Raw genomic sequence first — 13,869 nt, 5'->3', positions numbered from 1 at the left:
ATCTGATGGCTCCCTTCTTTCCCATTCATTTCATCTACCTTTTACTTTCCAAAATTTATTTCCAATCTGATCAGATTGAAAAACAAAGAGATCCTAAAGAAATGGTTAAGGAGAGTATAATTTTGATTTCAACCACTAGAGCAGATGGGGGAAAATATCAAGAAAGAAAGAAATAAAAGAAGTAATTTGTCCTTCAATAAAAAATAAACTTCAAGGCTAAAATGACACTAATGAGTTTTTCAAAACATGTAACAGTGAACAGAATAAGAATGTACTATGAAATAACTACATGGAGTAGAGATTTATGTTGGAACATCTGATCTAATAAAGCTAAAGTCTTTCAGATAGGACAGCTTATAGTAGAGTCTTACTCCTCCTGCGGTAAATTTGGGAGGGAAGAGTGTATACACTTTGAAATCAAATTGTCTGATGTTAAAATCCTGAATTCCTTAATCAGTTGTATGACTTTGGATGTTACTTTTTAAAAAATCTGTTAACAGGATGAAACTACTTACCTATATGTAAAGCAAACTGCCTATTGTCTGTATTATTCTTAATAATATGACTAAAATATTTGTACTGCTTCATGGTTATCTCCATTTAAGATGTGAAACAGATGGAATGAAAATTTTATCAAGAAATGTGGCCACTTTGGAAAACAGGCAAGAAAAGGCAGGCCCTGAAGGTATTATCTGAACACTTAGGGAACAGAAGGACCATAAGGGCTTAAGAGGAGGTAATGGGAATCTACAACAAGAGAAGCCACCTCAATGAGAAGCCCAAGCACCGCAACTACAGAGTAGCCCTCACGCACTGCAACTAGAGAAAGCCTGCATGCAGCAAGAAAGACCCTGTGCAGCCAAAAATATATATATGAAAAAAAAGGGGGGGTAAGTATACGCTAAAAACCCCTTTCCTCTATTTTGCTAAGTCGCAAAAGCCTCTGAATAGCAAAGTTATCATCATCAGGCCCCTTCTAAAACTCTATTCTGAAATTAAAATCTAAGGTAATTTCTATCATAAGAAAAACAGGAAAGAAGAAGAAAAACATAGGAAACGAAATTTGAAATTATTAATTTAGCAATCTAATTGTAAAACATAGTTCTGATAATCTAGTCATCCAAACAGGCACCCATGTACTCATGATTGGTATCATATATCCAATTTCTCAGCCAAATGAAAAATCCCTCCAGCCCCAAATTATACAAATATTGCAAAATCAAAACTTACTAAATCTTCTAAGTTGGAAAGTTGTTCAAACCCCTCTGGTATGCAAGTGAGTTCATTATGCTGGAGATACAGGCCCTTCAGATTTCTTAGATTTGTAATTTCTTCAGGGAGTATTTTCAGCTTGTTATGGCTATTGATTGATAAAACAAATGCTGAATAATTTGGTGACAACAAAATAAATACTTAACAAGGCATTTCTGCTAATCAACTACCTGGGCTCATTAAAAAAAAGACAAGTAAGGTTACTAATTTTAAGTACTTATCAAACTTTACATCCTAAAAGGAAAACACCCATTAAAACGACAGTAATATAATCAAATTGAGTGTTTCAAAGAAATAAAGATTTTGAAGCAAAGATATAATTTGTGAAATTTTGATTGGTTCCTTTTAATCAACTTCATTTTACATGCAATGTGAAAGAATACATTGGACTCTAAATTTTCACACTGTATCAGTTTTAAGATTTTGACAAAGACGCATACACACACTACAATGAAGTCACATTTTACATGGGGATTAGGCTTCAATCTAGCACTCAAAACAAAAATAGCTATTTCTATTTGAGGGCCTAGCATATCCAGTTGAACGTGTAATATGCAACTCTAATTTTATTTGTACTGAATCATTATTTTCAGTTTAGTCCTGCAGATTCCAGTTTATTGGTGGAGAAGTCCCAAGTCACTTAGAATAATACATTCCCTGATAATTAAGAGATGATTTAACTTGTTCTTAGATTCATGCCAACTATTTGCTTGGGAATTCTACTCTACTGTCTAGCCATATACAGTTTCTTCACAAATAACAGGCAGGTAAAGGGAAATATAAGCGTATAATAATGACCTTAAATTATAATAAAACTAGCTGGAACAAAAATGCCAAAAAATGTTTTCTAAAATATGAACCACCAAAAACCATTAAAAATTGGTTGACAGTGTCAGTTACTTAACTGTAATCTTTGCATATCTGACAGGAATCTAGTTGGGCAAAAATGTAATTTTTGCTATATATTTCCTTCTTTTCCTCTCTTGTTCTATTCCCTCCATCCTAACATTCATACTCTTAAGAGCTAGAAGCTAAAGCTAAAGCCACCCACAGCAGCTGCATACTCTCTCTTCTCCTCTCAACCCTACCCTCTCTTCTTTTTGCAGGGGATATCTATGCCTTTGGCTTGCAATGGGAAGAGGTTCTGATGTACAACTAAACAATAAGTATCTTCACTAAGTGTCCTAAACAATTTTGGGTACAGATACTTTTGTTAATTTATGGTAATTTTAAGTTTTTCATCAAATAAAGACTGTTATTTGAGGAACTGTTCTCCCTCAAACTAGTTAACTTCAGAAAACTGAGACTTGATCATGCTATGTTAGACAGATCAATAACCACACCTATTTTATAAGCCACAGCTTTTCAAACAATGTTTAACACTTAAACCCTTTAAATTTTTTCTCCTAATCCCTTTTCCACAGTTTATATATAACATATAAGGCTGTAATTTTTCTTGAAAGTCTGAATGCATACTGAAGGGCAAACAGAGGTAGCTGGAGTCTCAGCTAGCTGGCCTTCCATGTACCTATCAAAGAGTATCAGAGGCACACCCATGGAATCTGAGTCCCCAGAAAAGTTTAAAACTGCTAATATCAAAAACATGAAATTTTCCTCACTGATGAAAAAAATTGTTTTAAATTTCTTCCTTCTGTTTAACACATATATATCTTAGACTATCAAAGTAACATAAAACTTGAGATGTCAGCAAAGATTTTGAAAATAACCACTAAAAATTATTTCACAAAAAATATAAAGAGTATTTTTTTAAATTGGTCTTAAATTTGTAAAACCAGAAAACATGTAGGCAATTCTAAAACAAAAAATAAAATAATCGGAGAATTACAGCTTAAAATTCTTATCCTATTTAATTACTTTCTGAGATAATATAAAAATTTTTTTACATGTTAGAAAAAATGTTAGAAAAAAATTTTTAAAGAATATTAGATTTATACCTTTATACAAGCAATACTGAAGTAAGTTTAAATATTACCTGACATTAAGTTTCTGAAGATTTTCTAACTCTCTTATAGCAGAAGGAAGGGATGTCAACTGATTATCATGTATCTGAAAGTTATTAAAAGACACAGTCAATATCTCTTATAAATAACCACAAACTTTGTTACTGCAAAATATTCGCTGACAATACTCTAATTATTCTAATTCAATAGTACTGTTGGACTATTGGTAATTTTTCTGAGTACAGAAGAGAAAAAAGAGTTTGAAATTGATCACATTGCTGTTCAGAGATCATGAGTGGTAAGACATTAATTTTAAATATTACAGTTAATAAAAAGGAAACTTCACCTCACTGAGTGGAATTTCAATCTGAAATGAGAGACGAGAGGGTTAGAATGTATAGCCCTCTGTTGGTATGATTATGCCAACATTTACAAAAAATAAATGAGGAGGAAGATTTCTTCTCTCATGTTTTTACAGAATCATATTGTTTTCAAGGTACAAGGAACCTTAAGGAGAACACCGACACCAACTGATTCACTTTACAAATGAAGAAAATAAAAACTTCTCTAGAAATCTGACTACATCCAACTTTTTCAGACAAATATTGGGAAGATTTTTTGGTGTTCCTAAGTAAAACAGTGGATTGTGATATAGAAGTCTGTGGATTGTGAAATAAACTACTCATGTTTCACTTTACCACATGACATAGCAACTAGGGACTAAAAACAAAGTCCCTGAATAAACCCACAAAAATTTAAGCCCAATAATTTAAGTCAGTATTGGAGATAAGTAACAAAATAATAATAATAACCTTAAGTACTTGCTTTAACGTCTAGAATAATAATGATCATAAAATAATAGCAATAAAAAAAGGACAAGCAGCAGAAGCCACTAGTTAAACATTAATTCTAATTCTGTTTGTATGCGTTAACATATTTAATTCAAAGATAGGCAGTACTAACAGTCTCGATTTATAGATATGGAAACTGAAACACAGAGAGGTAACTGTCCCGAGATCACACAGCTATCAAGCTGCAGTGGGAACTGAAGCCTGAGGTTCTGATTCTGCATTCTTAACCATGATGCTTTGCCTAATACAGTAATTTGTTATTCTTCTTGCACTCTACCATGGGCTTTCTGCTTCTCAAAGTCTAAACTTAGCTTCAAAGTCTTTTCAAACAAAAGACTCATAAATCCACTTACATCAAGAACAGTCAGTGCAGGAAGGAGTCGGAGGTCATCAGTAAGTGACTGAAGTTTATTATTTGATATGATTAGTTTAGTCAAATCCGTCTGCTCCCACCATCGCTCAGAGGCATTGAATGAAAGATTCTGATTAGCTTCCTCAGGGATATCCACATTTATTCTCCAAACACACTGAGGCACTATTTCCACCATACCACACCAAAAAAGGACAGAAAAAAAAGAAGTGAGATACTAAGTACGTAAGTTGATAACAGCTATCAAGTTATCTACTGAAATTTCTGAAACATTAAAAAACTTTCAAGGAAATCAAATTACAATGAATTACAACAACATTAAAGTGAAAGTTTAATTTTATTCCAAAACAGAATAGAGGATATGTATTTTTCATATTAGATCTCACTTTTATCTTTATTCAACTGTATTTATTATATACATTTCCTGCATAGCACATAGTGGTTGGATATATAAGACAAAGAATGGGCTCTATCTTTATGCCACCATAACAGAGAAGATACGGAAATCAAATGAACAAACTCCTGTATCGCATAACAACTCCAGGAGGCAGGTGTTATGACTATTCTTACTTTATACATGACAGAAATGGGACTCAGAGAGAATGTATCATTTGTCCCAGGTTATACAGCTAGATAAGATTAAACCCTGGAAAAGCTAAACTATCTTGCTTCTCAGTGAATATTTGAAAGGTATATCTGACTCTTGTAGCTGCTCTCTATTTTATCTGACACACAACACAACATTGTTACTCTTGTTGCAGCAAATACAGCAATTCCTTTGACGTAGCAAGTAAGTCTCTACAAGTTAAACAGAAAGAGTTAAGGTTTATCACTATTAAACTGAAGCTCTAGAAGGTATTAACTTGCTTCAGTGCTACAGCAAATGTGTTATCGCACATTACATCCATGAAAGAAATTGAATTTGCTATTTAAAACAATCCCACAAATAAAACTCTAGGCCCAGATAGCTTCACTGGTGAAATCTAGCAGACATTTAGAGTAGAAACAAAACTAATTCTAGAGAACCTTTCAGAAAATAAAGGAGATAAAATTCCCAACTCATTTTATGAAGTCAGCATTATTCTGATACCAAAATCAGAGACATTAAAACCAGGGGGTTACTCCAAAAAACAAAAACTACATCTAAACATCATGACCAAGCAGGAGTTATATCAGGCTGCTTTAACACTTGACAATCAAAATTCATTTGCTCCCTGAAACTTTAGTAGACTAAACTATCTGGGTCCAATCAATAAGTACATTCCAGCACACACTTAGTTTTTGGGAATAACTCATTCATCTACTTATTCCTTCCACAAATGTTTAATAAGAATCTACTATGTATCAAGCACGACTTTGAGTGCTAAGGACACAATGAGCAAAATGAAGGTCCCTGACCACATCTAACTAATATTCTAGCAGAGGGCAGAGAAGACAATAAACAAATACAGAATACAGATTCTGATAATAATAAATGCTATTAAAAACAGGTTAGAGAATACAATGTTACCAAAAGAATTTATTATAGATAGGGTAGTGAAGAAAGACCTATCTAAGCAGAGTCCTTGAGGAAGTCAAGAAGTGAACCCTAGTCAGGTATCATGTAGAAAGTTCCAGGCTCTGGAATAAGCATGTGTACAAGCACAGCAGTAATTTTAAAATATTTATGTTCCCATTGATTAAAACTTTTTCTAAGTAGAGCAAAGATTTTATCATATATCCTTTCATTCAGCAAGTGCTTGTTTGCATAGTCAACTGTATACGTGGCAGAATTTTAAAAAAGCAATCATTACAAGGAAAGGGAAACTTTTAATTCCAGATGGCCTAAAACCTAAATATAAGTAAAGGAAAACATTACAGGAATAATGCCATAATCTCCCTCTCCGCACTTTCCACGCCCTCCCTTACACAACAGAAAATCAGAAGAGTATCTGACTATAAATCACTCATGGTATCCAGATTTGTGCATCTGATCTTTACTAGATTTTCAGGATGGCCCCGAATTCACTTTGTTTGGCATCCATCTTGATTTTCAATTTAGGAAATATGCTAAATATTCCTTGTATTTAGGATTCTGTCCACATGCAGACAGAAAAGGGACTTGAACAGGGAACAGTGTCATTTACTCGATATGCACAAAGGAACAGATGAAACACAGAATTTTGGCGTTGGTAAATGACCTAAGAGATTAAATTAAAAGGAACACAGGGCCAAAGAAACAAAGCATGTGCCCATCATGTGACAGCTAACTTAGTCAAACATTATGTTGTTTATCCGACAGAATGTGGGAATCCCAGAAAGCGCCCCGTTTAAATTTTGGCCATATCCCCAGCACATTCCCTGCACCAGACATTTCCTGGAACGAAAAGTAGAAACCGAACAAGCTGACCAAACCAGTGGAAATGTGATAAAAGCCCGAATTCCAGCAGCGGGATCCTGGCTAGGATACGGAGCCAAAAGTAACCAAAGCCAGGCCAGAGGAAAGAGAGGCTACCAGGGGCAAGTGCTTTGTGCCAGGTCGCACAAACGGGTCGTACCTCTGGATCTTACCTTCGCTGAGGTTGCGGCCCGACAGATTTAACTGGCCGCTCTTCCTAGCCGCCTTTAAGAGTCCCTGGGGTACGCAGGCACTGCAGTCTCTGCTCTCAGTTCGGAAACCCGCTCGGGTATCCCGCCCCGCTATCCCCTTCAGCCGCGACATGTTCAAAGCCCGAGGCTCCGCAGCAGAGTCCCGCCCGTGACGCTTAACGGTGGCGCCGCTGGGCCGCCCCGCCTCTATCGGGAGCGCGCGCGGCGTGCGCCGGGCCTTCGCTCTCGGCGGCGCGACTCGGATGTCGTCATCGCCAGCGCCTGGGGCAGGAGGACAGAGGAGCCCTACCCGTTGCCGGTGCCAGCCTTGTGTCTTGGAATTACTTCGCTCAAGTAAGTGCGTTTAACGGGCTGAAGAACGGTGTTGAGTTTACTGTGTGCACTATTACTGCGACTGCAATCTTCTCTTTTGTGCTCCCGCGGCGGCGAGGGTGTCAGGAAAGGATAACCTTCTCTGCGCCTCTCGTCTGGCCGGAACGTGGGCCTTGACTAAAACTTGAGACCTGGGCGCGGTCTGCAGCCTCTCTGGACCCCTGCCTGTGTTTGTCGCCTGTGGTGCTGGCGCCAGATCTCCGTTCCGCGTAGGAAGTAAAGCCGATTTCGGTTCTTCTGATCTCTACTCCGACTCTTAAGCATTAGTGCACCTTGATTGTTGTTGCATGGAATTTGTAGCCCAGCATGAGGCAGTGTGAAATGGAAGGGTTGGCCACAGAGAAGGGAAGGGAAAAAAAAAAATAGAGCTTCATAGTAAGTGTCGTCTTTGCCAGACAGTTGAGAGGAGCCCAGTGTAAGCGCGAGCTTGAGTAGAGCGAGAAAAGCTTGCTCTTCGGAGCTCGAGAGATACGAGTTCGAATCCCAGCTGCTTCTGTAGCTTACAAGCTGTGTAACTTTAGGCCGTTTGCTTGACAGCTTTTAAAGTTAACTCCTTTTTCATTAATTTAGGGTTAATCATTTCTCTCATTCGATTTTTTAAATAATTAAGTGAAAATACAGTTTTAAATATTGAGCGCTTGGTGGGGAAAGGAACTCCATCCAGTTCCGAACGGAAGATGAAAATTTTGCTCAAAGTCGGTTATCTTGGGAAGTTAGTTTCTATCTGAAATGTAAAGCTTTAATGAGTCATTCAATATGTAATTAACAACTCATCATCTTTAGTATTGCCTTGGGTGGTAGGTTTTTCTTTTGCCTAAAGTAATTTTGTCTTAAAAAGCATACACCAATAAATACTCTCCTAAGCCCCCTCAACTAGGCTGGGGATCTTTAGGATATTTAAAAGGTAATATGATGGCCCGCTGACGAATTATGCAACACACACGGTTTTTCCCGAGTCTAGGTTCTTGCCAACCATAAAATTTGGCTTCTAGTCCCCCACCCCTTCGATTATTTCTCTTAATTCTCTGGAGTCCTTTGCATCGAAAGTGAGCAGCACTACTAGTAATTACACTCCTAAGCAAGAAAAGGTGAGTTTTGAAGCAAGGAACATAATAGTTTTTGCAAGATCCCTAATAAACACCCAATAAATTGAAGGTGGAAGGGATTAAGAAACTCGCCAAAGGTCACAAGTTTCTCTAAGTGGTGTGACCAAGTATTTGAACCTAGCCCTCTTTATGATTTGCCTAGTGATTTTTATTTCATCATTTTCAACTGGCTTTTGTCCTCCAACCATTTTTAGGAAGACTTCAGTTATGTTTTAAGAGATAATTATTACAGAAAACTCTTATTTTCTCTTTTTTAGGGTGTAGAAGCCTACCTTTGGAGGATTAGTTGCTTGAATGTAAAAATTTACAGAAGCCACCTCTCCCCCTTAAAACTCTTTTATAGCTCAGCATTTTTAAAAAATTACAGGCAAGGTATAGTTTTTTGATTTATTGTGCTTTTACTTGATGTTAAATATTTCATTATTGACATCTAATTATAGTATTATATTGAAACTTGCATTTTGTATGAGAAGCATATTCTAACTAATGGCAGAGTAATTCTGAAAAATCCATGTGACTGCACACTTGTGGTAAACTTCAATAGATATAAATTGACATGTATAAAAATTTAACAAGTATATGTGTATAGTACACCATGTATTATACCTGTGTAGCAAGTGCAGATTGAACAAGTAAAGGTGAAAATTATTACCTCATGCAGTCAGGAAAATCATGGGTTTTGTCTCAGATTGATGCAAACTGAAAGTTTATCAACTTGAACTTTATGAGAAAGTGTAGTTATATTTTTTATTATTATTGAGAATTATTAATACTCTCAATATTATTATTGAGAAAGTATAGTTATATTTGTAGGAATTAGCACTGTATATAAACTGTAACGCTTCCAAAAGAATACATTAAAACAAAAAACCCAATCCTTTTTCAACATGGGCATTGAAGCTCAAGTACTTGCTTTAAAAAAAAAAAAAGATTATTAAAACAATGTGAAACGTATATCCTGTATAAGGGCTGGAGACTGCATAGTTACCATTATAATAGAATTTCCCTAGCTACAATTTATTATATTCATTTTATTAAAGTATGAAAGGCTTCGCTCTTCTAGCTTTGCTAAATGAAAACAGAAAATGAAGAAGTCAAATATATATTGAGAATTAGATCAGCCAGAGATAATGTTCTGTCTCATAACAGAAAGTAAGACTTATCAAAGTAAGGTAGAGTGGCTTGTCACTACCACTAAAATTTAATAAGATGTTAAAATATGGCTGTGTTATTCTTATGAACACTGCCATGTGTTAGATATTTTCTGTGTTTAAAGGTACGTTTGATAAGATGAATCTATTGAGGCAGATTGAGAAATTGTGACAAAGGAAAATGGCATTAATTTGTGCACATTTTTAAGCACAACTTTTTAAATGTCATCAGGAGCTAAGTGAATTTGATTGCAGGCAAAACGTCTGGGAAGTTTTCTTTTTCTGTAAAATGGCAGATTTAGATTTAGCCTATATTGAATCATTATAATGTTCACCTTTCAGAATATTGCCTTATCTGTGAGAACTGCTATTTTATGCTAAAGTTATTTATTAAGAGACCATTCTACTGTCTAACAGTCATTATTGACAAGCTGTTGTACCTAACAGGTATTGCTTATTAAAAATTCTGAGTTGAATGTTTTATATTCTCATATACTTATTATTCAGAATTTTCTTTCTGTGTTTGCCCTTTGTCTATAAATAAATTGGTTTAAATTGTCAAAATGGAGAGCAAATTATTTTGCACATGGACTTGTCATATTTTAAATATTCAACTTCAATGGTGCTTGTTACATGTCTTTAGTTTCTTTTGAAAATTGCATTTTGGACATTTGTTTTCTATTTAAAACTGACAACTGCCAGCTTTTAAAAGTAGTCGGTAGAAAACATACTATTTCCTTGAAGGCAGTACATATTTTGCATATTTATTCACAGTTTCAAATGTGGCTTTGACTTGCATTTTATTTTTACTGGAGCTGTGTGTGGTAATTTTTTCTGAGACAGTGCATTTTACTTAGATTATTCATTTGTATATCCTTTGTATGCTCCCTTTGTTTCTCTTAGTTTTGAATCAGGAAGCAGTGAATTTGTTCTAGGAGGTTTAATATTTTATATAAATCTTGTCTTCTATTTCTATCTACTTTCAGTGTAAAAGTCCACTAGAATTAGGAAAATATTTTTACTTTCCTCTTATAAAGAGGCTTTTACATTGCTACTGTTTTTCACATGAAGTGGAGGAAGTACCGTTTTTTTAAAGTTTTTATATCTTGATTATTTTTAGTGTTTTTTGTTTGCGTATAGTCTATCTGTTGAAAGTAAGTTAAAACAGAGGTTTTAAAGCAGTCTTGCGTATGTCATTAAATAAGAAGCACTTATGGTATTATTTCTTTTTCTAAAATCAGTTGAAAATGTTTCCATTATCCCTGAAAAGTGAAAGTGAAAGTCACTCAGTTGTGTCGGACTCTTGCAACCCCATGGACTGTACAGCCCATGAAATTCTCCAGGAATCTGGAGTGGGTAGCCTTTCCCTTCTCCAGGGGATTTTCACAACCCAGGGATTGAACCCAGGTCTCCTGAATTGCAGACAGATTCATTATCCCTAGAGATTCTTAACTCCTAACATTTAGTAGCTGTTTTCTTGCTTGTTTTTCCATGATTAATGTGATCTGTGACTTAAAGTCTTAATTTTAACATTAATTGTAAAGGTTTTATGATTTTGTTTATCTAAAGTAGTAAAGTAATAATAGAGATAAGATTAGGACAGTAAACCTGGGAATGTACTTCATACCATTCTTTGTGTTAACAAATACAAAATCAATACCAAATAAAATTTTTTTAATAATTTTTATCAAAATCCACTATTTTAATATTTGACTTTATATTATCCCTGCCAACATTAGATTTGTCTAATAGACGAATTTGCTCAATAATTATATATGGTAAATGTTGTTCTCTATGAGCAAACGTCCCCAACAGCTTTAATAAGACAAGATATGGCTCCTGAGACTTTATTCTTAATACCAACTTAAGCTGATAAGGGAAAAAATATTAATTTGATAGTTTGTTGACATTCACAACTAATAGATTTTTATTTAAAAATTTGATTGTAAATTTGCAGATAGGATATTTATATTCACAATTGCAATTAAGATAAATGCTAGCTTAACTTTCAAAATACCTTCGACTGTCCACTACTTTTTTTAATCATTTTTTTTCCATCCTTTAAAATATCACAGTTACTTATACTTACGTGATTTGAATGGTACTATTATTGCCAGGGAGGGGTGTGGTAAAATCCTAATGAACATTTAAATACTTGGTTCTCACAATACAAATCTGTGAAACCAGAGCTTTTGCTTTTCATCTTTCTAGAGATAACATGCTTTCCACTTGTCAGTAAATTTACCTGACGTTTAATAAAGAAGGCAGTGGCCTCCCGCTCCAGTATCGTTGCCTAGAGCATCCCACGGACAGAGAAGCATGGTGTGCTACAATCCATGGGCTCACAAAGAGTCAGACACGACTGAGTGACTAACACACACATATACAGCTTTAATTTTTTTTCCATTTTAGAGCTGCTTTTTTGCTTTTCTTTTGATTCCTCATTTCCTAAAAAGTTATCTTTTCCCCATCTGTTCCTTCCTTCAGAATAATTTAATCAATGTCTCCACGTGCTTTAGACCTCTACATGAGCTAATTATGGCTTGAAACTAATAGTTGTTCATAGTTAAAAGTAGCTGAAATAGAAATTGAAGGAAAAAATCATTGTGGTCTTTAGCGTTAGCGTGTGTCAGAAATTCAGTTTATTTTATGTTTTTCCTAATGTTTGCCTTTTTATTTTTCTGATCCGTGCTTTGGTTATTTGATAGTCTGTTGCTCCGACCCATGGCAGTGTACTTTTAAAATTGATCAAGTGTATGTGGAGTTGTTTGTCTTTTGAAAATTAGAATAGGGAGTGATCTTGCTCTAAATATAGAGACAAGTAATTGAACCCTTCCTAGAAGGAGTTTTCCATGAAGCATTTGTGTTTTATCAAAAAAGGAATGTTTTGTTTAGCTATCATCTATTTACACATACTATTGGTAAAATGCTACTTTAGGAACAAAATGAATATGAAAATCTGAAATTTGTTGTAATGTTTCCTTTGTGGCACCCTCTTAAGAGAGAAAGAACTAATAATAGTGTACTTCACGTGTTTACTACCACTTACAAAGTATTTTCGCATTTGATAGTAATGCTCTAAGGTTAGACAGAAGTATTACTGTTATTATTCATCTGTTAAAAAAACAGAGGAAGTTGAACACAGACTTTTTTGTAATGGTATATTCCATTTGTTGAGTACCTGTGTGCTGGGCACTGTGATATGTGTTTGATATCCATAATACATTATAATCTTTTAAAAGAGAATATATCACCAAAAACCTGTATTAGAATGTGAGCTCTTAGTAAGAAACTCTTTCCACTATATAAATAAACTCTTCTGATTGATATCTTTAATGTAAATGATGAAGTAGAAATAGTTCAAGGTACTAGCCTAAAATAGGGTGGTATAAAATAGAACCCAGGTGAGGTTACCATTTTTCAAACTAAAAGTTTTTAAATTGTAGAGTAGGAGTAATAGTTGATATTTTTTCTAAGCATTTATATTAATATTCTCATTTCATCCAGAATTCATCCTCACAACCCAGTGAGATGGGCATTATTTTTCAAATGAGGAAATTGAAGCACAAATTAATAAGCCAAAGATTGCAATATCTTAATTGGTGACAGAGTTCCTTTGATTTGACTCTAGGCCTGCATTGTTAATCCACTGTAGCACCTTTTAAATGTTGTGAGGATTAAAGGGCATTTCAAAAGCATACAGTTAATGTGGATCTTCAAATTACTGAGTTGAGTACATTTTGGGTTTTATCAGTTTCCTAAGATTTCCTATATGAAGAGACAGTTCATTTTATAGCATAAGGGGGAAAAGAGCTCAGATGGTGCAAATGTCTAATTCCTTAATCAGGGAAAACTCTTTAATATTAAAATGCTTGAAACTATTTATTAGATAAAGATACATGTAAATAACTGCATTTTTTTTTTAAAGGTTAACTGAACTGAGTTGTCCCTCAAACCACCTTTTTCTCAATTGAGACTCTAAAAAATCTTACAAAACATAGAAGATAGTAGTGAGTAGTCAGTACCTGGAGCTTTGCCCTCCAAATGTTTCTGTTGACCCCATTCAATTCCAAAAGCCAAACAAATCTGTTACAAATAAATTGACTCTGATTTTTCCAAACAATGTGTATGGACTACAGCTAAGAGTACTGTGCATATAGATATAAGCAATAGTATCTTAATGCTCTAACTACTCTT

General features: G+C 34.8%; 2 protein-coding genes across 9 annotated transcripts in view; one reads left to right on the top strand and one right to left on the bottom strand.

The window, feature by feature from the left end:
• LRRC40 (leucine rich repeat containing 40) overlaps window positions 1–7,227 on the bottom strand; it is a 41,190-nt gene extending 33,963 nt beyond the window's left edge. The window contains exons 1-4 of one of the 2 annotated variants that reach the window (XM_027536898.1): window positions 7,005–7,227; window positions 4,438–4,619; window positions 3,266–3,339; window positions 1,231–1,360 (exon numbers count right to left, since the gene is read on the bottom strand). In XM_027536898.1, coding sequence (XP_027392699.1) covers window positions 1,231–1,360; window positions 3,266–3,339; window positions 4,438–4,619; window positions 7,005–7,155 — 537 coding nt within the window. In that variant the 5' untranslated portion in view covers window positions 7,156–7,227. The remainder of the gene's footprint in view (window positions 1–1,230; window positions 1,361–3,265; window positions 3,340–4,437; window positions 4,620–7,004) is intronic. The other variant, XM_027536899.1, reaches the window with a different exon arrangement.
• A 60-nt stretch (window positions 7,228–7,287) lies between these two features.
• The window catches only part of SRSF11 (serine and arginine rich splicing factor 11), a 51,430-nt gene continuing 44,848 nt past the window's right edge, over window positions 7,288–13,869 (top strand). For 3 of the 7 annotated variants that reach the window (XM_027536904.1, XM_027536903.1, XM_027536901.1), the window contains exon 1: window positions 7,294–7,376. The gene's annotated coding sequence lies outside the window, so the exon portion shown is untranslated. Of the gene's footprint in view, window positions 7,377–8,783; window positions 8,894–13,869 lie in introns of those variants that run through there. The other 4 variants (XM_027536912.1, XM_027536913.1, XM_027536910.1 and 1 more) reach the window with 3 other exon arrangements.

This window comes from Bos indicus x Bos taurus, chromosome 3 (assembly GCF_003369695.1).
Source record: "Bos indicus x Bos taurus breed Angus x Brahman F1 hybrid chromosome 3, Bos_hybrid_MaternalHap_v2.0, whole genome shotgun sequence".
In the NCBI taxonomy this organism is placed as follows: domain Eukaryota; kingdom Metazoa; phylum Chordata; class Mammalia; order Artiodactyla; family Bovidae; genus Bos; species Bos indicus x Bos taurus.
The sequence above is the reverse complement of the archived record's forward strand: the minus strand, read 5'-3'. Positions and strand labels throughout refer to the sequence as shown.